This window comes from Botrytis porri, assembly GCF_014898465.1.
Source record: "Botrytis porri strain MUCL 3234 chromosome Unknown BPOR_017, whole genome shotgun sequence".
NCBI classification, from domain to species: domain Eukaryota; kingdom Fungi; phylum Ascomycota; class Leotiomycetes; order Helotiales; family Sclerotiniaceae; genus Botrytis; species Botrytis porri.
In genome coordinates this window covers 980,163-998,435 of record NW_024066091.1, presented here as the reverse complement: position 1 = coordinate 998,435, position 18,273 = coordinate 980,163, and the positions used below count along the sequence as shown (strand labels likewise).

Below are 18,273 nucleotides of genomic sequence, written 5' to 3'. Positions count from 1 at the left end.
GTTGACCAACCCTCCCTCGTCTATCGCCAATCCATAAGCCATAAATCCATAAATCCATAAATCTTATCTCCCATTCTTTACCTTCCCTCCATTCCCCTCCCTAACCCATCCTATTTCAAATATCTACCATCTCCCATTCTCCCATCTCCCATCTCCCATTTCCATTTATCATCTATCCACCTACCCTCTCACATCCTACAGCCCACAGCCTATACAAATCTCACATACCAAACAAATACATAGCTCTCCTATACTCTCTATCCTCCTCCTCAATAATCAATCCAAGTGCCATCTTACACACATTGCCCGATCCCCATCTCCAGACCCCTTGCATTTCAGCCTCTTTAACTTCATCTTATTTCTCCTTAAACCTCACTTATTCTTACCCTTCCCTCACATACATCCCTCATGGCTCTCACTCACATACAATATCCAACTCGCTCTCAATCCAGCTACCACTAATCACTCACTCACCATATCCCATCAAATACAAACCTCATAAGCCTCTCCATACCAGCTTCACGTATATCCAATTCAACACACTCACTTATTTCGATTCACACAAAAATGAGACATTCTTCATTTCAAGATCAAGATTCTTATAAACTCATTCCTATAGACAAACCCACATCTCCTCTCTCTCCTCTCCACAACGAGAACTAGGTACCTAGGGTATCAGGGGGTATATGACCATTCGTTCCGCTTACGCGCCCGTCCATGTACAATTAGATACTATAATTCAATAAAACAAAGTAAAAAAAGAAATCGAGAAATCCACATCTAATCCATTCCTCATTCTCCTTAATCAATCTTGTATGAATCAAGTAGATGTATATCTGCTTTCGTCGATAAAAACATCTCATCAATTTCAACTCAATCAACTTTGAAAAAACTAAAAAGACCATCGAGGAAAACCTTTGAATAGACATAAAAGAGTAAAGAAAAAACACAAAGGAAACATGATAACACATTATTATCCTGTTCTGACGACTTCTGTTTCGGAAATTCAACCATGCTTTGATAGACATGATCAAGAGGTGTCTGTATTTATCCATCACCTAAAGCTTCACCATCAGTCTTATCTCCTGCCATTACAACATGGATCTTTACACCATCTTCACCATGGTATCAAAGAGATTGTATTTGGGTATCTCCCACATCCGTATCGAGTTCGAAATCAAATATACGTGTAATTCAAAGGTAAAGGTAGGTTAAATGCGTTTCATCTTGCTTGCATGATATATCATATATATATATATATATAATGCTGGCGTGTCGATAATATCGAAAGATGATATCATTTAAAGTTGAGGAGCTGTAGCAGCGACGATTGGTGCGCTAGGCTCATTCTTGATTTCTTCGACCTTGGGAGCTTCGGGTGCTGCTATTGAAGTATCAGTACTATGAGCTTTCACCAAGGTTCCGATTATGTATGGAGGCTCACCAGTTTCAGTCGTCTTGGCTAGTTCGGCTACAACTGGAGCTGCTTCTGCGGTAGTTGGGGCTGGAGTTTCACCAGTTGCTGGTTCAGTAGCATTTACTTCTGCTGCAAGGGATATGTTAGTACATGTGAGAAAGGATGAGACTGAGAGTTGTAAACATACGTGCGGTTCCTTCAGCAGCTGGCTCAGTAACAGTGGTTGCAGTAGCTGGAGCAGCTGCATCGGTCTTTGTTGCATCGGCAGTTGGTTCAGCTTCAGCCTTCTTGGATTTCTTTCCCTTGAGGAGAGCCTTGAACTTGGCCTTGATGGTCTCGAATGCCTTTGGTGCTATTGTAGGAAGGGTGGTTAGTTATGATACGGAAATGATCAGATTGCAGAAACAGATCAACAGATAGATAGAGATGCAAATAGGAAACAAGAGATATGGCGAGAAGTAAATACCCATTTTGAAAGAAGTGGTTGATTAAGGTGATGGATAGGATTAAAGTAAATCAAGGTAAATAGAAATAAATACAACGACGGTAGTGAACTCGCTGATTTGAATACAATACAACAGGTGATGAAAGAGTGTGATGAAAAGATAGAAAATGAGAGTGAAGAAAGAAATGAAGCAAATTCCAGCAAACAATAAAGTCGTCTTAATAGCAAGAGAGAGAGAGAGAGAGAGAGAGGGAGAGGGAGAGGGAGAGAATGAATGAAGGAGAGAATAGATGAATGAAATGGAAGAAGAAACAATCGAAGCAGAAGATGAATATGGAAATGATTTTACTTACGAACGCCGGGCATTTTGATAGATTTTCTTTTGGAGTGGATTAAAGCCCCTGGTATGGATGGAGTGATTTTAAATTATTTTGGTCTGTTCGACGAGTTTGTCGGAAAGAAGAATGAGACCTTTTGCGAAGATCCAATTTTAAAGAATTATGAAGAGATTTGATAACTTGGGTGGATGGATGTGTGTTCTGGAACTTTTTGATGGATTTTGGGGAAGGGGAGGGGGGGGAGGGGAGGGAATCAGAAGAAGTTGATTGAGTTTGGATGTTTTAATTTGGGAGAGAGATGGAATGAGATGAGATTATTACTCTCGTGATAACTAACTCCTGAAGTAAAGTGAAGTCAAGAAAAGGAAAGAAAAGTAAAGTCAAGTCAAGTGATTGATTTTGTGAATGTGAATGTGAATGTGTATGTGTGATTTGAGTGATGATGAAAAGATTATGTATGAAAAAGGGAGAGAAGAATGAAAATGAATCAAAATTGATGATTGGAAAGGAGGTTTGACGGTTTTTGTTGTTGAGAGATACACAGGAGAGAGATACAATAGGAAGGAAAGCTTGGAGGTCATTTTGGAGGTTCATTTGAAGATAAGATCAGACCAAGAATTCTTAAACCTTATCCCTCATTTGGGTATAACTCTAATAAATGACACATGCACTACATACACACACATACATGTGCACATGCCGCATTTGTCCAGTCATTCAGTCATTCATTCATTCATCTATTCATCCATTCAAAGATGTTGTTCGCATCTAGCGTAAGTAGAGAGAAAGAGAAGAAAGAAGAAAAGAGAGAGAGAGAGAGAGAGAGAGAGAAGAAACAAAGAAATATATATACCTAAGGTTACTAGGTAGATAGTATTCTTATCACGTTCATTATTCTATTTGACATTCGAATCACGTGAATCTTCAATATCTAACATTCCTATTGGTTTATATATATATATATATCGATTATACCTCTTAACCTAAAGAATTCACACTCGTATATAACGTGATTTATCAGTGTGCGGGTCATATCAGTGTGCGGGTCATTTTCACCTCAATTCACTCTATTCTCTTTCAATACGCGTTTTTATCAACAATCCACAATGGATTCGAATAATCAAGAAGCCCGTATACTCCTCGCTATCGAAGCTATTCAAAAAGACAAAAAAACAAGTATTCGAAAGGTTGCAAAGATATATAATATCTCGAATACAACACTACAGCGTAGAATTAATGGTATTACTTCCCGTTCCGAATATCGACCTAAATCTTATAATCTTTCAGAACTAGAACAGAATATCATTTCTGAATATATAATTGATATGGATTTGAGAGGATTTCCACCTAAATTAAGAAATGTAGAAGATATAGCGAATCATATTCTTGAATCGAGGGGTGCAAAGCGCGTTGGGAAGCTCTGGGCGCATCGATTCGTAAAGCGTCGAATCGAATTAAAGACGCGTTTTAGTCGTGTTTATGACTTTCAAAGAGCTCTCTGCGAAGATCCTAAGCTTATTAAAGAGTGGTTTCGATTGGTTGCGAATATGCGAGCGAAATACAGCATTTTGGATGGCGATTTCTACAATTTCGATGAGACGGGCTTTATGATGGGTATAATATGCCCCGGAATGGTAGTAACTAGTGCTGAACGGAATGGCAGAAGCAAGGCAATACAACCAGGCAATAGAGAATGGGCTACAGCAATCATATGTGGCAATGGGGAGGGTGAAACTATACCCCCATTTCTAGTGGTTCAAGGACAGGTTCATCTTTCCAATTGGTATACCGAAACCGATTTTCCTGCGGATTAGGCTATTAAACCTATATCTAATGGATAGACAAACAATGAGACAGGTTTAGAATGGTTGAAACACTTCGACAAGCACACTAAGAACCGAAGAAAGGGCAGGTATCGAATGTTGGTACTAGACGGGCATGAAAGCCATGAATCAAGAGCTTTTCAAGCATATTGCAAAGAGAACGATATTATATGCTTAAGTCTACCACCGCATTCGAGTCATTTAACTCAACCACTTGATGTGGGCTGTTTTAGCAATCTGAAACGTTCATATGGTGGTCAAATTGATGGATTTATCAAGGCACATATGAATCATATTTCGAAGGTTGAATTCTTTATAGCTTTTAAAGCTGCATATAAAGAATCAATCATCTCTCAGAATATGAAATCAGGATTTCGAGGAACAGGTTTAATACCATTTAACCCTGAAGCCGTACTTTCGAAGTTAGATATTCGAATTCGTACACCTACCCCCTCCCTCTTTCGATCTAGATCAATGGATCTCTCAAACCCCTCACAACCCAACTGAAGCTCTTTCTCAATCAATTTTAGTGAAATCTCGAATAACCCGACATCAATCAAGCTCCCCTACACCTATATTTGAGACTGTACTAGCTCTAGCTAAAGGTACAGAGAGATTAGCTCATGAGAATACACTTTTGAATGCAGAGATTCGTACACTTCGAAAGGCAAATGAGGCATTAAGCAAGCGTCGACGCGCGAAAAAAACCCAATTACGTCAAGGAGGAGTACTTACTGGGCAAGAAGCTCTTGATATATTATCTCAGCAAGAGGTTGATATTCAGATTCAACGCGACGAGCGTCAAAAAGGGAGGAATTCTAATGAAGAAGCATCTTCTAGTCGATGCTGTAGTAAATGCGGAAAGACCGGACATAATGCAAGAACTTGTCAAGATAATATAATAGATCCTAGATTATTATAATTTTCATAGTTTTAATCAATTGATTCAATGGTTGTTGAATAATATGAGTTTGAAAGAGTGAATTGAGGTGAAAATGACCCGCACACTGATATGACCCGCACACTGATAAATCACGTTATATCTCTTATAATTTTATCAAAGTAGGTATATTATTCAGCTTTAAGACCAATCTAGAATCTATACCCTTGAATACCTTATACCTAGCTAAAAATGTCATTCACATCCATCATCCATATCAAATCGTTACATTCAACCAACAATCATACCACCACCATCCAATATCAAATCATTCAACCAATTCATAAACCATAACTCACCCAAAACTCAATGATTACTACCTACCTACCTACCTACCTACTAATCTCTTCCAAGTCCCAAGCCCCAAGCCCCAATCTCCAATCTCCAATCTCCAATCTCCAATCTCCAACCTCCAACCTCCAACCCTCCCAAAAATCAATCACCAACATTAAGATGAAGACCCCGACGAACCACGCTTAAGGTTATATAAAATGATTATTAATGTTTCATACCCACCTACTACCTATCTGCCAGTCTATAATCCATATCAAATCCGAATCCCAATACTATCTACGATGTACCTACACCAAATTACCAATACCCAGATACCTCAATTTCAACATCTCCAAAGCCCATCTCCCTCCTGATTTCCCATCCCAAATCCATAGAAGGATATTAGAAGCAAATCTCAACAAAGAGACCCTCCCTTCCACATCATCGAAAAGGGCTGCATACTCTACCCATCCATCTCTCACACCCACCTGGGCAGTCTTCCAGAAATGAATCACATCGGAGATTATCATATCACCACATCAAACATGCACACACATCGAAATCCCACTCCCAATCTCACTTCCAATATCGATATGTATCCCGGGGACCGATTCGAAAATTCGCAAATTCGAGATCAAGGATGTATTTATATATACAGGTATGTAGATATGATCGTCGTCCATATATGATGTACCTACTTCGTACTATGTAATCTTGTCCATTGTCCACTTGTATTGCACCTGTAACTACCTACCCTATCTTACCTAGGAGTCAGGGTATATTATATATATATATACACATACCGGTACTCGAATACAGTATGTGTTCATCAGAAGAAAAGAAGAAAGAGAGGTTCTTGCGAAAGAAAAGATATGAGTGAGATAGTTCAGCTAGTTTGCGCGAGAGATAGAGAGAAACTACTCCAAGTAGATGTAGGGTACTAGATAATTTATACCTACCTAGGTACCCGACTTACTAGATAGATAGATAGAAATTATCTAGTACTCTATACTGTAGGTAGTGTATAAACATCACGACGTCAGTAATTCATTCATTCAATAATCACCACCCAAACCCAAACCCAAACCCAAATCCATATAAGTTATATATATCTCAACCCAAACCCAACCCCAATCCAGATCCAAATCCAACCCTCAAACCCCAAACCCAAAAACCATCCCTTCGTCCTCTCTCATCTCCTTTTCCCACCAACCAAGTAACCAATAATTTCCTTACAATAATAAATCCATCCCATCCCATCCCATCCCATCCATCCCCGAAATTTACACCTTCACAATGTCTTATCCTAATCCCCAAACCCAAACCCAAACTCACCCAGGGTTCAATCAAATCAAATCAAATCAAATCAAATCAAACCAATAACTACTATAATTAAATTATACCCAGCCTAGCGAGCCTAGTTCTTCGTACATCGGACACTAAATAAGCTGCCGAGGCTATCTATTCATCTATCCGTCTGTCACACTGACTGGCATTGAACCGTGACACCACCACACGGGATGATGCACAAACCCCATTTTATAGTTTGACATGTATCCCCACCTAAAGCAATGAATGAAATGGATTCGAGGAAAATGAATGAATCGTTCTCGAAGCAAATCATTGATAAATAAGTTAACCTTTATTGCATAGTTCTATGTATAGCTGACTACCTGATACCGAGTCGAAACTCCCAAAAGGGTATTGTACTAGGCATTCGTTCGTATTGGTACTTATTGTAACCCCCTTTTTTGGCTTCTTTGGATCGTCAAAAACGTCTTCTCCTTGTTTATCTAGCCCGTGGTGCACGTGTTGGTCCACCATCTGGATGTGAATCTGGTATGCTTGATGATGATGAAGGTACATAATTATTTGGAAAAGATGTTCTTGTCGTCGGAGGTAGTGAACCCGCCGGAGGTGTTGATCTTGTGAACGCTGTTGTAGATGTCGGAGGTATCATTCTTCTCGTTGAAGGCATACCAGTAGGCGCTCCTGAATTTGCCCATGGTGCAGCTGTAGACGGCATACCTTGAGATTGTGAAGGGGTAGCCCATGGTGCTCTTGTACCTTCTTGTGCTGGTGGTCGGGTGCTTGGTGTTCCGCCCGAACCTGTTGGTTGAGGTTGATTTGCTGTGTGTACTGTTTGAGGCGTTGATACAGCATGAGGGTCTTGATCCCAACTAAATAATGATCCGAACGGGAAATGTTGTACCACTGGAAATTTAGAAAGTACTTCTGCATTGTACATTTTGATCATTCCCTAAACCTTATTAGAATGATTGTAGGTATCAAGAATAATACTGACCTTATTTATCTTTCCCCATCCTGATCGCACTCCGGATATATCAAAAAGTATTGGACTGTGTTCCCAAAATGCTCCAGTTTTAACATCATTGATGAAACCGATTGCAGAGAAATACATATTGTTCTTTCTTTCTCGATCAACAGTCATTTTCTTAGCGACATCCCCTGGATTTGGAGATTCTGGTAAAGATCCTTCAACTGGCATAGCTTCATCATTGGTAATAGCTGGACAATATTGAGAAGATCCAAAGATGTATGGTAAGAATGAATGATCATCTAATCCCCATACCCCATGAGATCCAGCTGGCTCTAGAGTATATGTGAGAATAAGACGACGGATTACACGTAAGTAACTAATGGTCATATTAGCACATTGCCTCGATAGAAATGAGGAGAAAGCATACGGCTCTATAATACCCATAACAATACTTCTCTCCAACTCGCCTCCATTTGAAGATGTTTTTGTGAACCCACCCAACTTCCAAATACATCCCAAGAAAGCCAAAAAGCTAAGTTCATGGCCAGTTCCATAATCCAGTCTCTGTGCACTTCCAAATCCACCCAGCAGATAAGAAGTCAGTTCATCCAAAGCCGATACTTCATCATGTGGAGAACTACCTCCAAATTGAAGTACCTCAGCCGGTAAATACTGCTTCAGTAAGTCTTTCGCTCTCGTCTCCAGCAAATCGTACCATTTTCGAAAGCTAACATTTCCAAATCTTCTTGGTCCTGTATCAGGTGGTGCTTCATCAATGATAGCATCAATATTTTGCAGTAATTCTTGTAATTTCTTCACGGGTTCTGATAATTCCAAGGGAGAATCCAGTGTCCACGTCTGAGGACTTCCACCTATTTCAGATGATTTCCTTGGACACATAGCAATATTGAGTTGCATGATAAACACACCAATATCGGTATAGGCCTTTGATGTGAGGAAGTGGGGCACATCGTGACCTTCATGAATTCTCTTTACAGGCTTTATAAAAGTATGTGGCTGTGATGAATCTAGAATCGGTAAACTTCGAGGTGAAGAAGCCTCTGAAGTCGACTTTGGTATTTGCTGTGAAGCCATCTTCAATTTTGCTCCGTGGCAAGAGTTAACGTGGTGAAGATATAAATTCAGGCGTTTCTATTTGATATCTTTTTTCCATGGGGGGAAGCATTATGATATCAATCAAAGAGCTATATCCCTGTTTGTCCTGAGCTCTTTGATTGGTTCAGATTGCAGACATTATTTATTTGTTGCTCTGCAGTTGCTTATCAGATTTTCCACATCGTTTGTTCAATACTTTATCATGAACGCGCCGCAACAAGTTTGATTGACACATCTACTTGAATGGATTTTCTATAATAATTCCAAATACAGCTCCTGGAGAGCAAGTCTCTCGACTCGTACCACAACACTCTCAAGATCTCCACCACAAATATTCGCGCAATTAAGGTCAATCAATTTCTTTCTCAAGGGAGCTTCGGAACCATGCCAAAAACCAGACGTCAAGAAGCTGGTAAGTGCATTTGATGATAACTACGCGACTTTATCTAATTGTCTGATATTAGCAGAGGCGAAAAGTGGCGTTTCAAAGTCGACGCGATCAAGAGCTGGTAAGTGCATCCGACACTATTTATACAAACGTACTCATATCTAACCTTTTACCCGTCAATGACAGCGCTAGCAGATGATGCCTCATCGGCGGACTTTCTTAATAAAATACATCGACCGCCGCCAAAAGTAGATATGAAAGTTGCAAGAAAATATGCCCCATCCGCTAGGCAGGCTCGACAACCTGTACAGGTAGCACCGGAATCGGACGAGGATGTTCAAGATGCACTGAACAAGCAGTTGAATGAGAATAATGAAGATCCATCCGGGTTGGAGCCGGAAGATATGACGAAAGAACTCGAAAGTGCTCAGCCAGCATCACCAGCTGAGAAAAAAAAGAGGGGCCGTCCTAGAAAAGAACAAATAACAAAGGAAAAAGAAAAGGGAGACGCGCAAGACATATCACAACTTCAAAGTGCTTCTCCGCAAAAGCGCAAACGAGATGATGACCCAAGGGTCTTTGACTTCGATGCCGAGAAAGATGAGCAAGATATCCGACCCGCGCGTTCCAAGCGAGCAAGTAAAAGTTCATTGATGAAGGGTACCCCGAAACCCAGGCAATATAGTGTGAAGCCAAAGAAAGGCCGGGGTCAGCCTGACAAGAGCCCTGTTGATGAGTCTGGAGATTTTGATGAAGATTTTCTTGTCGTGGAAGATATTGGAAATGGTAACTCCACAGTTGACCAAGAACCTGGACAGCCTGACGTAGGTGCCCCTCTCAACGACAGACGTGCAAGCGGTCGGAAAACGAAAAGCGATGATGGAGAGCATGTAGACAATAGAGAAAACGAAGGCGACGAAGATGATGGAGGCGATGGAATAACAGAAATAGCTATGCCTTTAACGCCGGCAGAATCACAAGGTCAAATTTCGCGAGAACAGCATGAACAAAGAGCGAATATTGCGAGGACAATCAGTAGCAACCATGCAAATGGTTTCCATAGCAAGAAAATTCAGTCTTCGCGCCGAGTGGGAGGCAGAGAAGAGAAGGTCGGAGAAGGTGACGGGGAACCGGGAGCAGTGGCCAATGTTAGAGAAGAACCTAATGTAGCAACCGCCGCCAATGTTCCAGAACAACGTGAAGCGGCTGGAGAAGAACTTGATGACCAATCGGATGATGAGGAAGAAGATTATCAAGAAATTTCTCGACAATTTGTCGCCTGGACTGGAGTCTTTGACCGTAAACTTCTTCCAGATATTGAAACAATTTCAAAACGGTTCGGTTGTAGAGAAACTAAGGGAACACGGATACCAGTAGTTCTGGAGAAGCATGGCCTTGGAACAGCATCTGGAAAGAATATGGAACGAAACTTGAAAAAGCTCAAACAACTTTATCGAATCCTCAAACGAGCAATAAATGAGAAGAACGATGCCAAGCAGATCGAAGTCAACTCGCATATCGAGCAATTTCTGAAACTTCTGGATAAAAGGGTAGACAATAAGTTAAAGCCTTTAGAGGAAGACGCCACTGAACTTGATGTAAGAAAGAGACGTAAATATTTGGAGGATATATACATAGTTCTTATTCGAGAATTCTTAAGACTCTTGAGAACCGCTATTTACACATATGGAAACCTTCAGGTGTTGTCAATCGAAGCTTTAACAACTGTGATTCGGATCACTAATGTAATCCTCAACCTGTTCGATATGCTCAACAAACAGACGAAGGATTCGCAGCCTGAGGACTGCGGCCAGACGAAGCAACCAATGAAGGAAATTCGCACTCGTTTGCGAAATGTATTGTTACAAGCATGTCATGTGAAGCTTGCTGAGCTCCGTAGAGAGGAGGCAATTGAGAAACATTTTGCATTGACCCAAGAAAGCAGACGTGTGCGGGAAGAAGAAGACGCCAGGTTGGAAACTGAGAGGATGGAGCAAGAGCGAAAGATAAGAGAATTCAACTCATCCCAGCAGAAAACCATTATGGCCAGCCCAAAGAAAGCTAGTCTGATTGAACTTGAAATGGAGAGAATTGCGTACCGAAAACTCCCACAAGCTGAAAGAATCAGACTAGAGCTGGAAGCAGAAAATAAGAAGAGATCGAGAAGACCGGTGCAACAAATTTCACAAGTAAATCGAGAACGTTCCGCTGCCTCGTCACAAAGAAGTCAAAGCAATAACGATGGCCGGAATGACCCATTCTCGGACGATTACGATCCTCCCCGAGGTGTCAACAGGTAATTTAAGATTTCCCTCGTACTCTATTCTACTGTTCTAAGTCTTTTAATAGAAAACCCGTCCCTGCTCAACCTCGAAGAGAAGCCAGATTTAGCGATGTTCCTGATGATGAAAAACAGAGATTCTATGACCATTTCAAAGAAAAGTACAGATACGAGGAAGAGCAAGGCTTAAAAGATGAAGAATTTTGGGGTCGTCTACAGAAAGATTTACATGGTGGTAGGTATACCCTGGATGAAATCTGGGGGTTTGCAAAGGAATTGCAGGCAAGTCTAGATTTTGCACATGATGAAGGAGAGTTTCATGGGGAAGAACATTTCTGGACATTTTATGTTTGGGATTGGGATATGGAATCGTAGATGGAGGTTTGGGAGTAGGGAAGAAAGGGAAAGGAAGCTAATGATGGTGTAATGTAACACGTCTCTCTGAATTCGTTCGCGGGGGATTTGATTCGTTATGATATGAGATGATATGAATGGGTGGGTTGGGATTAGAATGGAATGGGATTTTTGGGAGTCTGGATCTCATGGTTTGATACCCAATATTACTTTTTTTTCTTTCTGTTGATACCCAAAGTATGATATGATACTATGAGGATCTCCATTTTGTTTTGCTTGGCTTTCCTTTGATACAGTCTCGTATGCAATTGATATTGTAGGGCTCAACTTAGCTGAGCGGAGCTGAGCCAGCTAGCTAGATATAAGATCCTTCTACTAGGTATGACAAAATATCACGTTTAAATTCGCGTACACACGGAGTATGTATCATATCTACATGTGCACATAACAGGGAAACTCATTGCGATCAATAAACTCAAGTTCGCATTGCACACATCTAGAATCATCATATCGGCATTGCCGTATCGCCGTATTGCATAATGATATTCTTATAAAGGTACAGGTACCAAGCGTACACAGGTACATATGTAATCATCAGGATGCTATTGGGTGATAGATAGATTCGAAAACAATGTGTGATGTGTGATGTGTAATCGCAAACTCCTGCCGGGTCTCGCGTGGACTTTCTGGATGCGGTAAGGAGCTCCCCGCACACGTGATTTGGGATTGTGTGCTTATGGGGGAGGGGGGTTGAGTCAGAGGATTGGGTGGGAGGGAACATATAGAGGTGCGGTTTTGGAATCGGGATTTGATACGTAGGATTTTGAGAGGAATTGATTTTTTAGTTGTATTTTACCTTCTTACTTTTGTTTACATTTACATTTCCTTCACACACACACACACACATATTAGAAAGAAGAGAGTCGATATATCTGGTATCTGGCATCTGGCATCTGATACCTGATACCTGATATCTCGAATCCAAAATCCGATATCTCCAACCCTCAAAATCTCAAATCCTCAAATCCCAAAAAAGAAAAAGCTAAACACCCGAGAATCCAAATCCGAATTCGTGTTTTCATTCCGAGATCCCTAAGTCTCAGAGATCTTGAATATTTCAAAAATATCAAACGCAGATATGCCAAACGCAGAAGCAGAAGCAGAAGCTGGAATGACTATGTATTCAAAGACACAGAGTAATACGGTGCAGAGGTATAGAGCGCGGGGTATGTTATTTTTTGTTTTTTTGTGTTTTACGGGTTATTGTGAGGTTTTATTTTTTTGGGGGGGGGGGGGGGGGGATTTGGGGTCTGTTGGGTAGATTTTTTTGGATTTGGGATGCTTTGGAATCGTTTGTGGATCGTTTGGGTGTTAATATCCCCCCCTTCTGCTCCTTTCTACTCCTTTCAATCCTCTCCCTCTTCTTGCCCGAATCCAGGGTTTCCCACATGCACACGCATATCCACTTCTCTACTCCCTTCAAGCTTCCCAAACCTTTATCTCAATCTCCTTTCATATTGATGTCATATATACATACATACATAAGTACATATATACAACGATTAGATTTACTAACGCACTCGTAATAGCAAAATATGATCATCACACCATTCATTCTATTATCAATAGTTCGCCTATTTTACATGTTTCTTGTGAGTTTGAGTTTGAAGAGGGATTTTGATGTTTTGGGGGGGAAGAGGATTGTTGATGTGATTTTTGAATTTTGAGGGTTGTTCTTGTGCTCCAGCTTTTTGCTGGTTCCGATTCCGAGGGGAGGACGGTCTTTTTCTTCTATTACACTGTCAAATTCACGCACTCTTTAACCCCCCCCCTTCCCCTCCTTCTCTACTCCTCACTAACCACCTTCATAAAGTCCACACCCCCTCCCCTGATGATCCCTTCCCCGCCATTCTCCCCATGTTAGGATTCATGGGTCTCTACGACCCGCGAAACCCCACGGAGGAAAACATTGACGAAGGTGCAAATTTGTATTTGCATGGATATGTGAGTAGTCGGTTGATGAGGATGGGAAAGAAGGCATCTGAGGAAGGGGGGAGTGAGGGGGAAGAAGGATTACCGATGACGGTTGCGGCGAGTTGTTTAGATGGGTTGGTGTTGGCGCTTACGCCGAATAATCATAGTGAGTTTTTTTCTTTGGGGGAGATGAAAGGGAGTTGTGGTTGTTTGAGGGAAGTGGATGAAGAGGTTTTGGGGATATGTAGGGAATAGTGAATGAATGTATTTGATAGGGGAAGAGATGAAGAGAGGAGTATAGAAGGAAGAGAGGACGAGAAAACAAAGTTGAAAAGGGAGGCTAAAAGAAATAAAGACTAACAAACCCACAGGTTACAATTACCGCAGTGCAATCCTACAAGGCTATGGTCAAGTTGTCGAAGACGTAGATGAGAAATTGGTATGTATTTTCCCTAACCCTTTCCCTCTTATTTCTCATTCCCTCTTTCATCCATATCTCTCTTCATTCACCTAACGCATCATTCCACAAATCTCGCTAAACTCTTCCTCTCCTGATCAATCTAATTCTATATTCTCCTCCTAATCAAACTAACTCTCTACTCTCCCATTCTCATCCACACTGCTAACATATCCCCAAAAATCAAGTGGGCAATGGAAAAAATAACCAACACCGTTCTTACCGATCGATGGGAAAATACTCGTGTTCCTCCTACAAAAACAGAAATGACTACTACCCAAGTTTGTTTCTTTTTTCTTACTCCTCCCTCCCCTCTCCATCAACCCATTAACAACCTCTAACACCGCAACCCCACCCCCAGATCCTCCGCATAACCCCACACACCGCCTCGGCCAAAATCCGTCGCGGTCCCCCCCACGACGACCGCCACGATCTTAAAAATGAAGAAGTGAAAAATCGGGTATGGACTGGTGTGGTACCCGTGCATACGGTGTATGGGACGCCGATTAGGGGGGAAGAATGTGAGATCAGTGAGGTAGGAGATGTTGTTTCTTTCTTTTGTAGTTTTTCTTTCTTTCATTTTTGTATCAGAGGAAAGAATAAATACTATACCACTACGAGAAGGAGAATAAGGGTATCAAGAGCAAACAGAGGAGCAACGCAACCCGATTTGCCCGAAAAGAAGCAGAAACGAAGAGAAGAAGGAACGAATTGGTGAGGAGAATATAAAGCTAACAAACTACCTCCTCTCAAAATAGGTTCCCCAATACATCACAAACTTCATCGATGCGAAAAATAAAGAGAACAAACAATTTGCTTTTGATCGTGCGGGAGATGAGGATGGGGACGAGTCTTAGTTTTTCCTACAGTATGTTCGAATTTAAGTTTGTGAATTTGAAGGTATGGAATGGTGGATTCATGGATTGAGGGGTGGTGGGTGGTGGTGAGGTTGGGAAATGAGATTGGAGATGGGATGGTGATAATATGGAATGAGAGTGGTGATGGTTAAGTGAAGTATATGCAAATTGTGAGCTTGGAGGGGTGGAGGGGTGGAGAGGCAGAGGGGCAGAGGGGCAGAGGGGCTAAGGAAAGGGGGGGGAAGTAAAGAAAGAGAGGCCGAGTTAGTTTGATATTCATAGGTTGATTGGTTGATTGGGAAGTTAGTACTTGATTATTTATTAGGCAAGTAGATTTCTTGATTTGAAATTCGAAATCTAGATTAGTTTTCCTACTGCTCCCTGGAACTCTCCTGCTGATACTTTGTAATTTGAAAGAATGTAGGTTAATTGACGAATGCTGATTTCTGCAATGTTATTGCTGATCTATGTAATTTTACTATGCGACATGTACGCGAGTGATATTTTATTTGCTACAAAGATAACATTACAAATGAACGAGAAAAAGAGTTTAGACACAAAGATCCACTACAAGTAAGTACACATACAGATATCCCGAGTGAACACCAATCCAACAATCTTGAACAATAAAGTAAATTGTATTTTCCTCATCCTAATTGTCGAGGGGTTTGGGTCTGACAGATCGGAGAGATACTCGATGTGAAGAGTGGTATTTTCCTAACTCTTTTTTTAATCTTCTACTATATTGATTTCGAATACGACCAAGGACTAGCTATCCAAGTGCTATTCAGAAGTCGGGAGACTTAGAAATGATGTTGTATTACTCATTCCGTTTTATCTCTTTTCCTCTCTTCTCTTCACCTCCGTTCCCATCTATGAATATAACACCCAGATCCCCGATTAACTAACCAAAAATAGATCAGACTAGATTAAAATTATTGTATACCAGCACCTCCAATAGGGTTCCTCGATGACAGGCCAACTGAGAGTGTTACATCGGGTCCCGGGATATCTAGTAAGGAAAACTGGTCGAGGTGAGGAATCTATAGAATTCTAGAGTGGTTGACTTTTCTTTCTGGAGAAAAGTAGAACTGAGGCCGTTTGTGTGGAATGCATGTTGGATTGTTGGTCAATATAATGTATGTGTTCTGATAGAAGAGATACAGTCGAAGATACCACTAGAAACGATGCATCCGCTGAATCGCCATGAACCGTGCCGAATGAAGATATAAGATGACACTCGCATCAAGAATTTGAATGAAGAAATACATGTGAAATTCGCCTACTTGAGAAAGACAACTTTACATGACTGAATCTTAGACATACAGTCCACGTTAGATGAATACGAATGTGCACCGCTGTGATAGAATTTCAACATCGTTTCGCATTGTGGAGACGGCTAAATTGGAATAAACCAGGGTCGAAACGATGGAAAATGGCGATGAAAACTTGAAGAATTAGAAGTGCTGGCTAACATCTCTGAAATAGTTATGTAAAGGAGTAGATGAGTATCTGGTATAGAAAATAAATCGCTACGTCGAACTCTAGACTTGAGTTCAAACGGTATGAAAACTTTCCATATTTTTATCGTTAAGACATATATTTATAGAAATGGACCGGTTCTAGACGTGAGAAACTACGATGATTCGGCCGAATCGGATAACATGTGTCCGCTCCAATTCCAAAGACTTTTGAGAAGATGATGAAGGGGTCATAGCATATATATAGAGTTGAAGGAAAGAAGACGAGAACGAGAAGAAGTGCTAGTGTGTAAAAACAAAAACTATTTTGTTAACTATACAGATATAAATGTATATTAGTTACTCGAGGAATCAATCAAGTTGTAATTCCGCAGAGTAGTAACCAAATTTCGTTTTCGTATCCACTTATAAATACTTTCTTCCGCAAATAAATTATTACTCATGTGCACTTACTACATATACTAGTTCAGTGAGGCTTGCATGTGCAGTGGTGTACTCGGCCTTTGCGGGAATGGTAGATGGAGACTCAATGCTCATGCCTCTCTGCATCAGATTGCTTGCATATTGTCTTGAGTGTGTTTGCGATGATGCTGCCAAACTCTGATTATGGTGGCGAGAGCCCCAAGCGAGGTTATTAGATGAAGAAGAGAATATATGATCGTTATCGAAATGGTTTGGATAAAAAGGTAACGAGTTTGTTAGATGATTGTACATGGGGACGTAGGTAAAACTCTTGGTGTAATAATTGTCTTCCTTTCGCTATTGAGTTAGATGGTGAAGGGGTGCTTTGAACAGCACGGTGTTAGAGATGATTCAGAAACGATAATCAAAGTTTTTTCTCACATAGTTGTTTGATGAAGATATATATATTGGTCCTTGAGGTCCACGAGGTCCACGAGGGCCTCAAAGACGAGTCATGTTTGAGGTCTGTTACAGTGTGAATATCTGTATAGAAGAGGAAAATAGTTTCTGTTGCAGAGAATCGAACATGCATACTAGCCACACCACAGCGAACTATGGTAACCTGGAAGCGGAAAGAATCTGAGCGGGCCGAACACTAACAATCCCGCACAGTGCTACCTAGTATGGGGCCATCTCAATTGAGATGCTTTGATTATAAGCAAAGTTGATGTATTAGTGATCGAAGGATAGAAGTGTTTAGTGTCTTGGAGTCATCGTAGTGTGTAGTAGCGGAGCGGAGTATTCCAGAAAGTAGCGATTTACACCTTTCGAGGTCAATCAATGCCAAAGGCGAGTAAAGAACAAGCCGAGTAGATGTAGGTACTGCGATTGTATGAACCAGAATATATTTTCCTAGTAGAGTCTTGACGAAAATAGTAATATTGTAATCGAGAAAGACGATAACGACACATCTTCCCTAGATACGGTTCGATGGCAAATGTATGAAGGGGGTAAGCGAAGTGGACGCCTTCGTACCTATGGATACTCAACTGATATACTTTCTTGCCCCGGAAAACTTAAATATAGCGATGGTATTTGCTTTTGTGGGAGATCCTGAACCTGTGCCTTGGTATATCTCAAGCCGATATTTGGAAGACCCTGAAATGTTCTCGAGGTTGTGACACGCAAACTGTAAGAAGGAAATGAAGGTACTCATCACGACTTATGCATGATCCTTCGCACATCATTGGGACGATGTGTGATCTCCTTACGGCATATTGATAGAAATTATTTAAGGTTCGATGAAACTTGGTAGAGTGGCTTAAGGAAGGATGAGTAAGTGGCTGATGAGTAGCTCAGTGTTTGTTTCACTTGAGCTCTTCTATGATTGCTTTTTCTTGATCGACAGAAGGGGCTTCTTGAATCTTTATGCTGCACAAACCCAAA

General features: G+C 41.0%; 4 protein-coding genes across 4 annotated transcripts; 2 read left to right on the top strand and 2 right to left on the bottom strand.

Annotated features, from left to right (window-relative positions):
- Window positions 1-560: 560 nt before the first annotated feature.
- EAF01_010755 (uncharacterized protein) lies at window positions 561-2,436 on the bottom strand. Its single transcript, XM_038919012.1, has 4 exons — window positions 2,216-2,436; window positions 1,605-1,769; window positions 1,445-1,546; window positions 561-1,384 (listed from the first exon to the last, which is right to left on the bottom strand). The coding sequence occupies exons 1-4, from the start codon at window positions 2,226-2,228 to the stop codon at window positions 1,302-1,304; spliced, it is 363 nt and encodes a 120-aa protein (XP_038765715.1). The 5' UTR covers window positions 2,229-2,436; the 3' UTR covers window positions 561-1,301.
- A 4,589-nt stretch (window positions 2,437-7,025) lies between these two features.
- On the bottom strand, window positions 7,026-8,612 carry EAF01_010754 (uncharacterized protein; the record flags this gene model as incomplete). The annotated part of the gene is made up of 3 exons (XM_038919011.1): window positions 7,026-7,496; window positions 7,542-7,893; window positions 7,945-8,612. 3 exons carry the CDS (start codon window positions 8,610-8,612, stop codon window positions 7,026-7,028), a joined length of 1,491 nt encoding a protein of 496 aa, XP_038765714.1.
- Window positions 8,613-8,844: 232 nt separating this feature from the next.
- Window positions 8,845-11,788, top strand: EAF01_010753 (uncharacterized protein). Its single transcript, XM_038919010.1, has 4 exons — window positions 8,845-9,045; window positions 9,098-9,142; window positions 9,208-11,317; window positions 11,371-11,788. The coding sequence occupies exons 1-4, from the start codon at window positions 9,018-9,020 to the stop codon at window positions 11,675-11,677; spliced, it is 2,490 nt and encodes an 829-aa protein (XP_038765713.1). The 5' UTR covers window positions 8,845-9,017; the 3' UTR covers window positions 11,678-11,788.
- A 1,006-nt stretch (window positions 11,789-12,794) lies between these two features.
- EAF01_010752 (uncharacterized protein) lies at window positions 12,795-14,944 on the top strand (the record flags this gene model as incomplete). Its single annotated transcript, XM_038919009.1, has 7 exons — window positions 12,795-12,882; window positions 13,246-13,308; window positions 13,530-13,796; window positions 14,002-14,069; window positions 14,276-14,368; window positions 14,449-14,622; window positions 14,846-14,944. 7 exons carry the CDS (start codon window positions 12,795-12,797, stop codon window positions 14,942-14,944), a joined length of 852 nt encoding a protein of 283 aa, XP_038765712.1.
- Window positions 14,945-18,273: the final 3,329 nt, after the last annotated feature.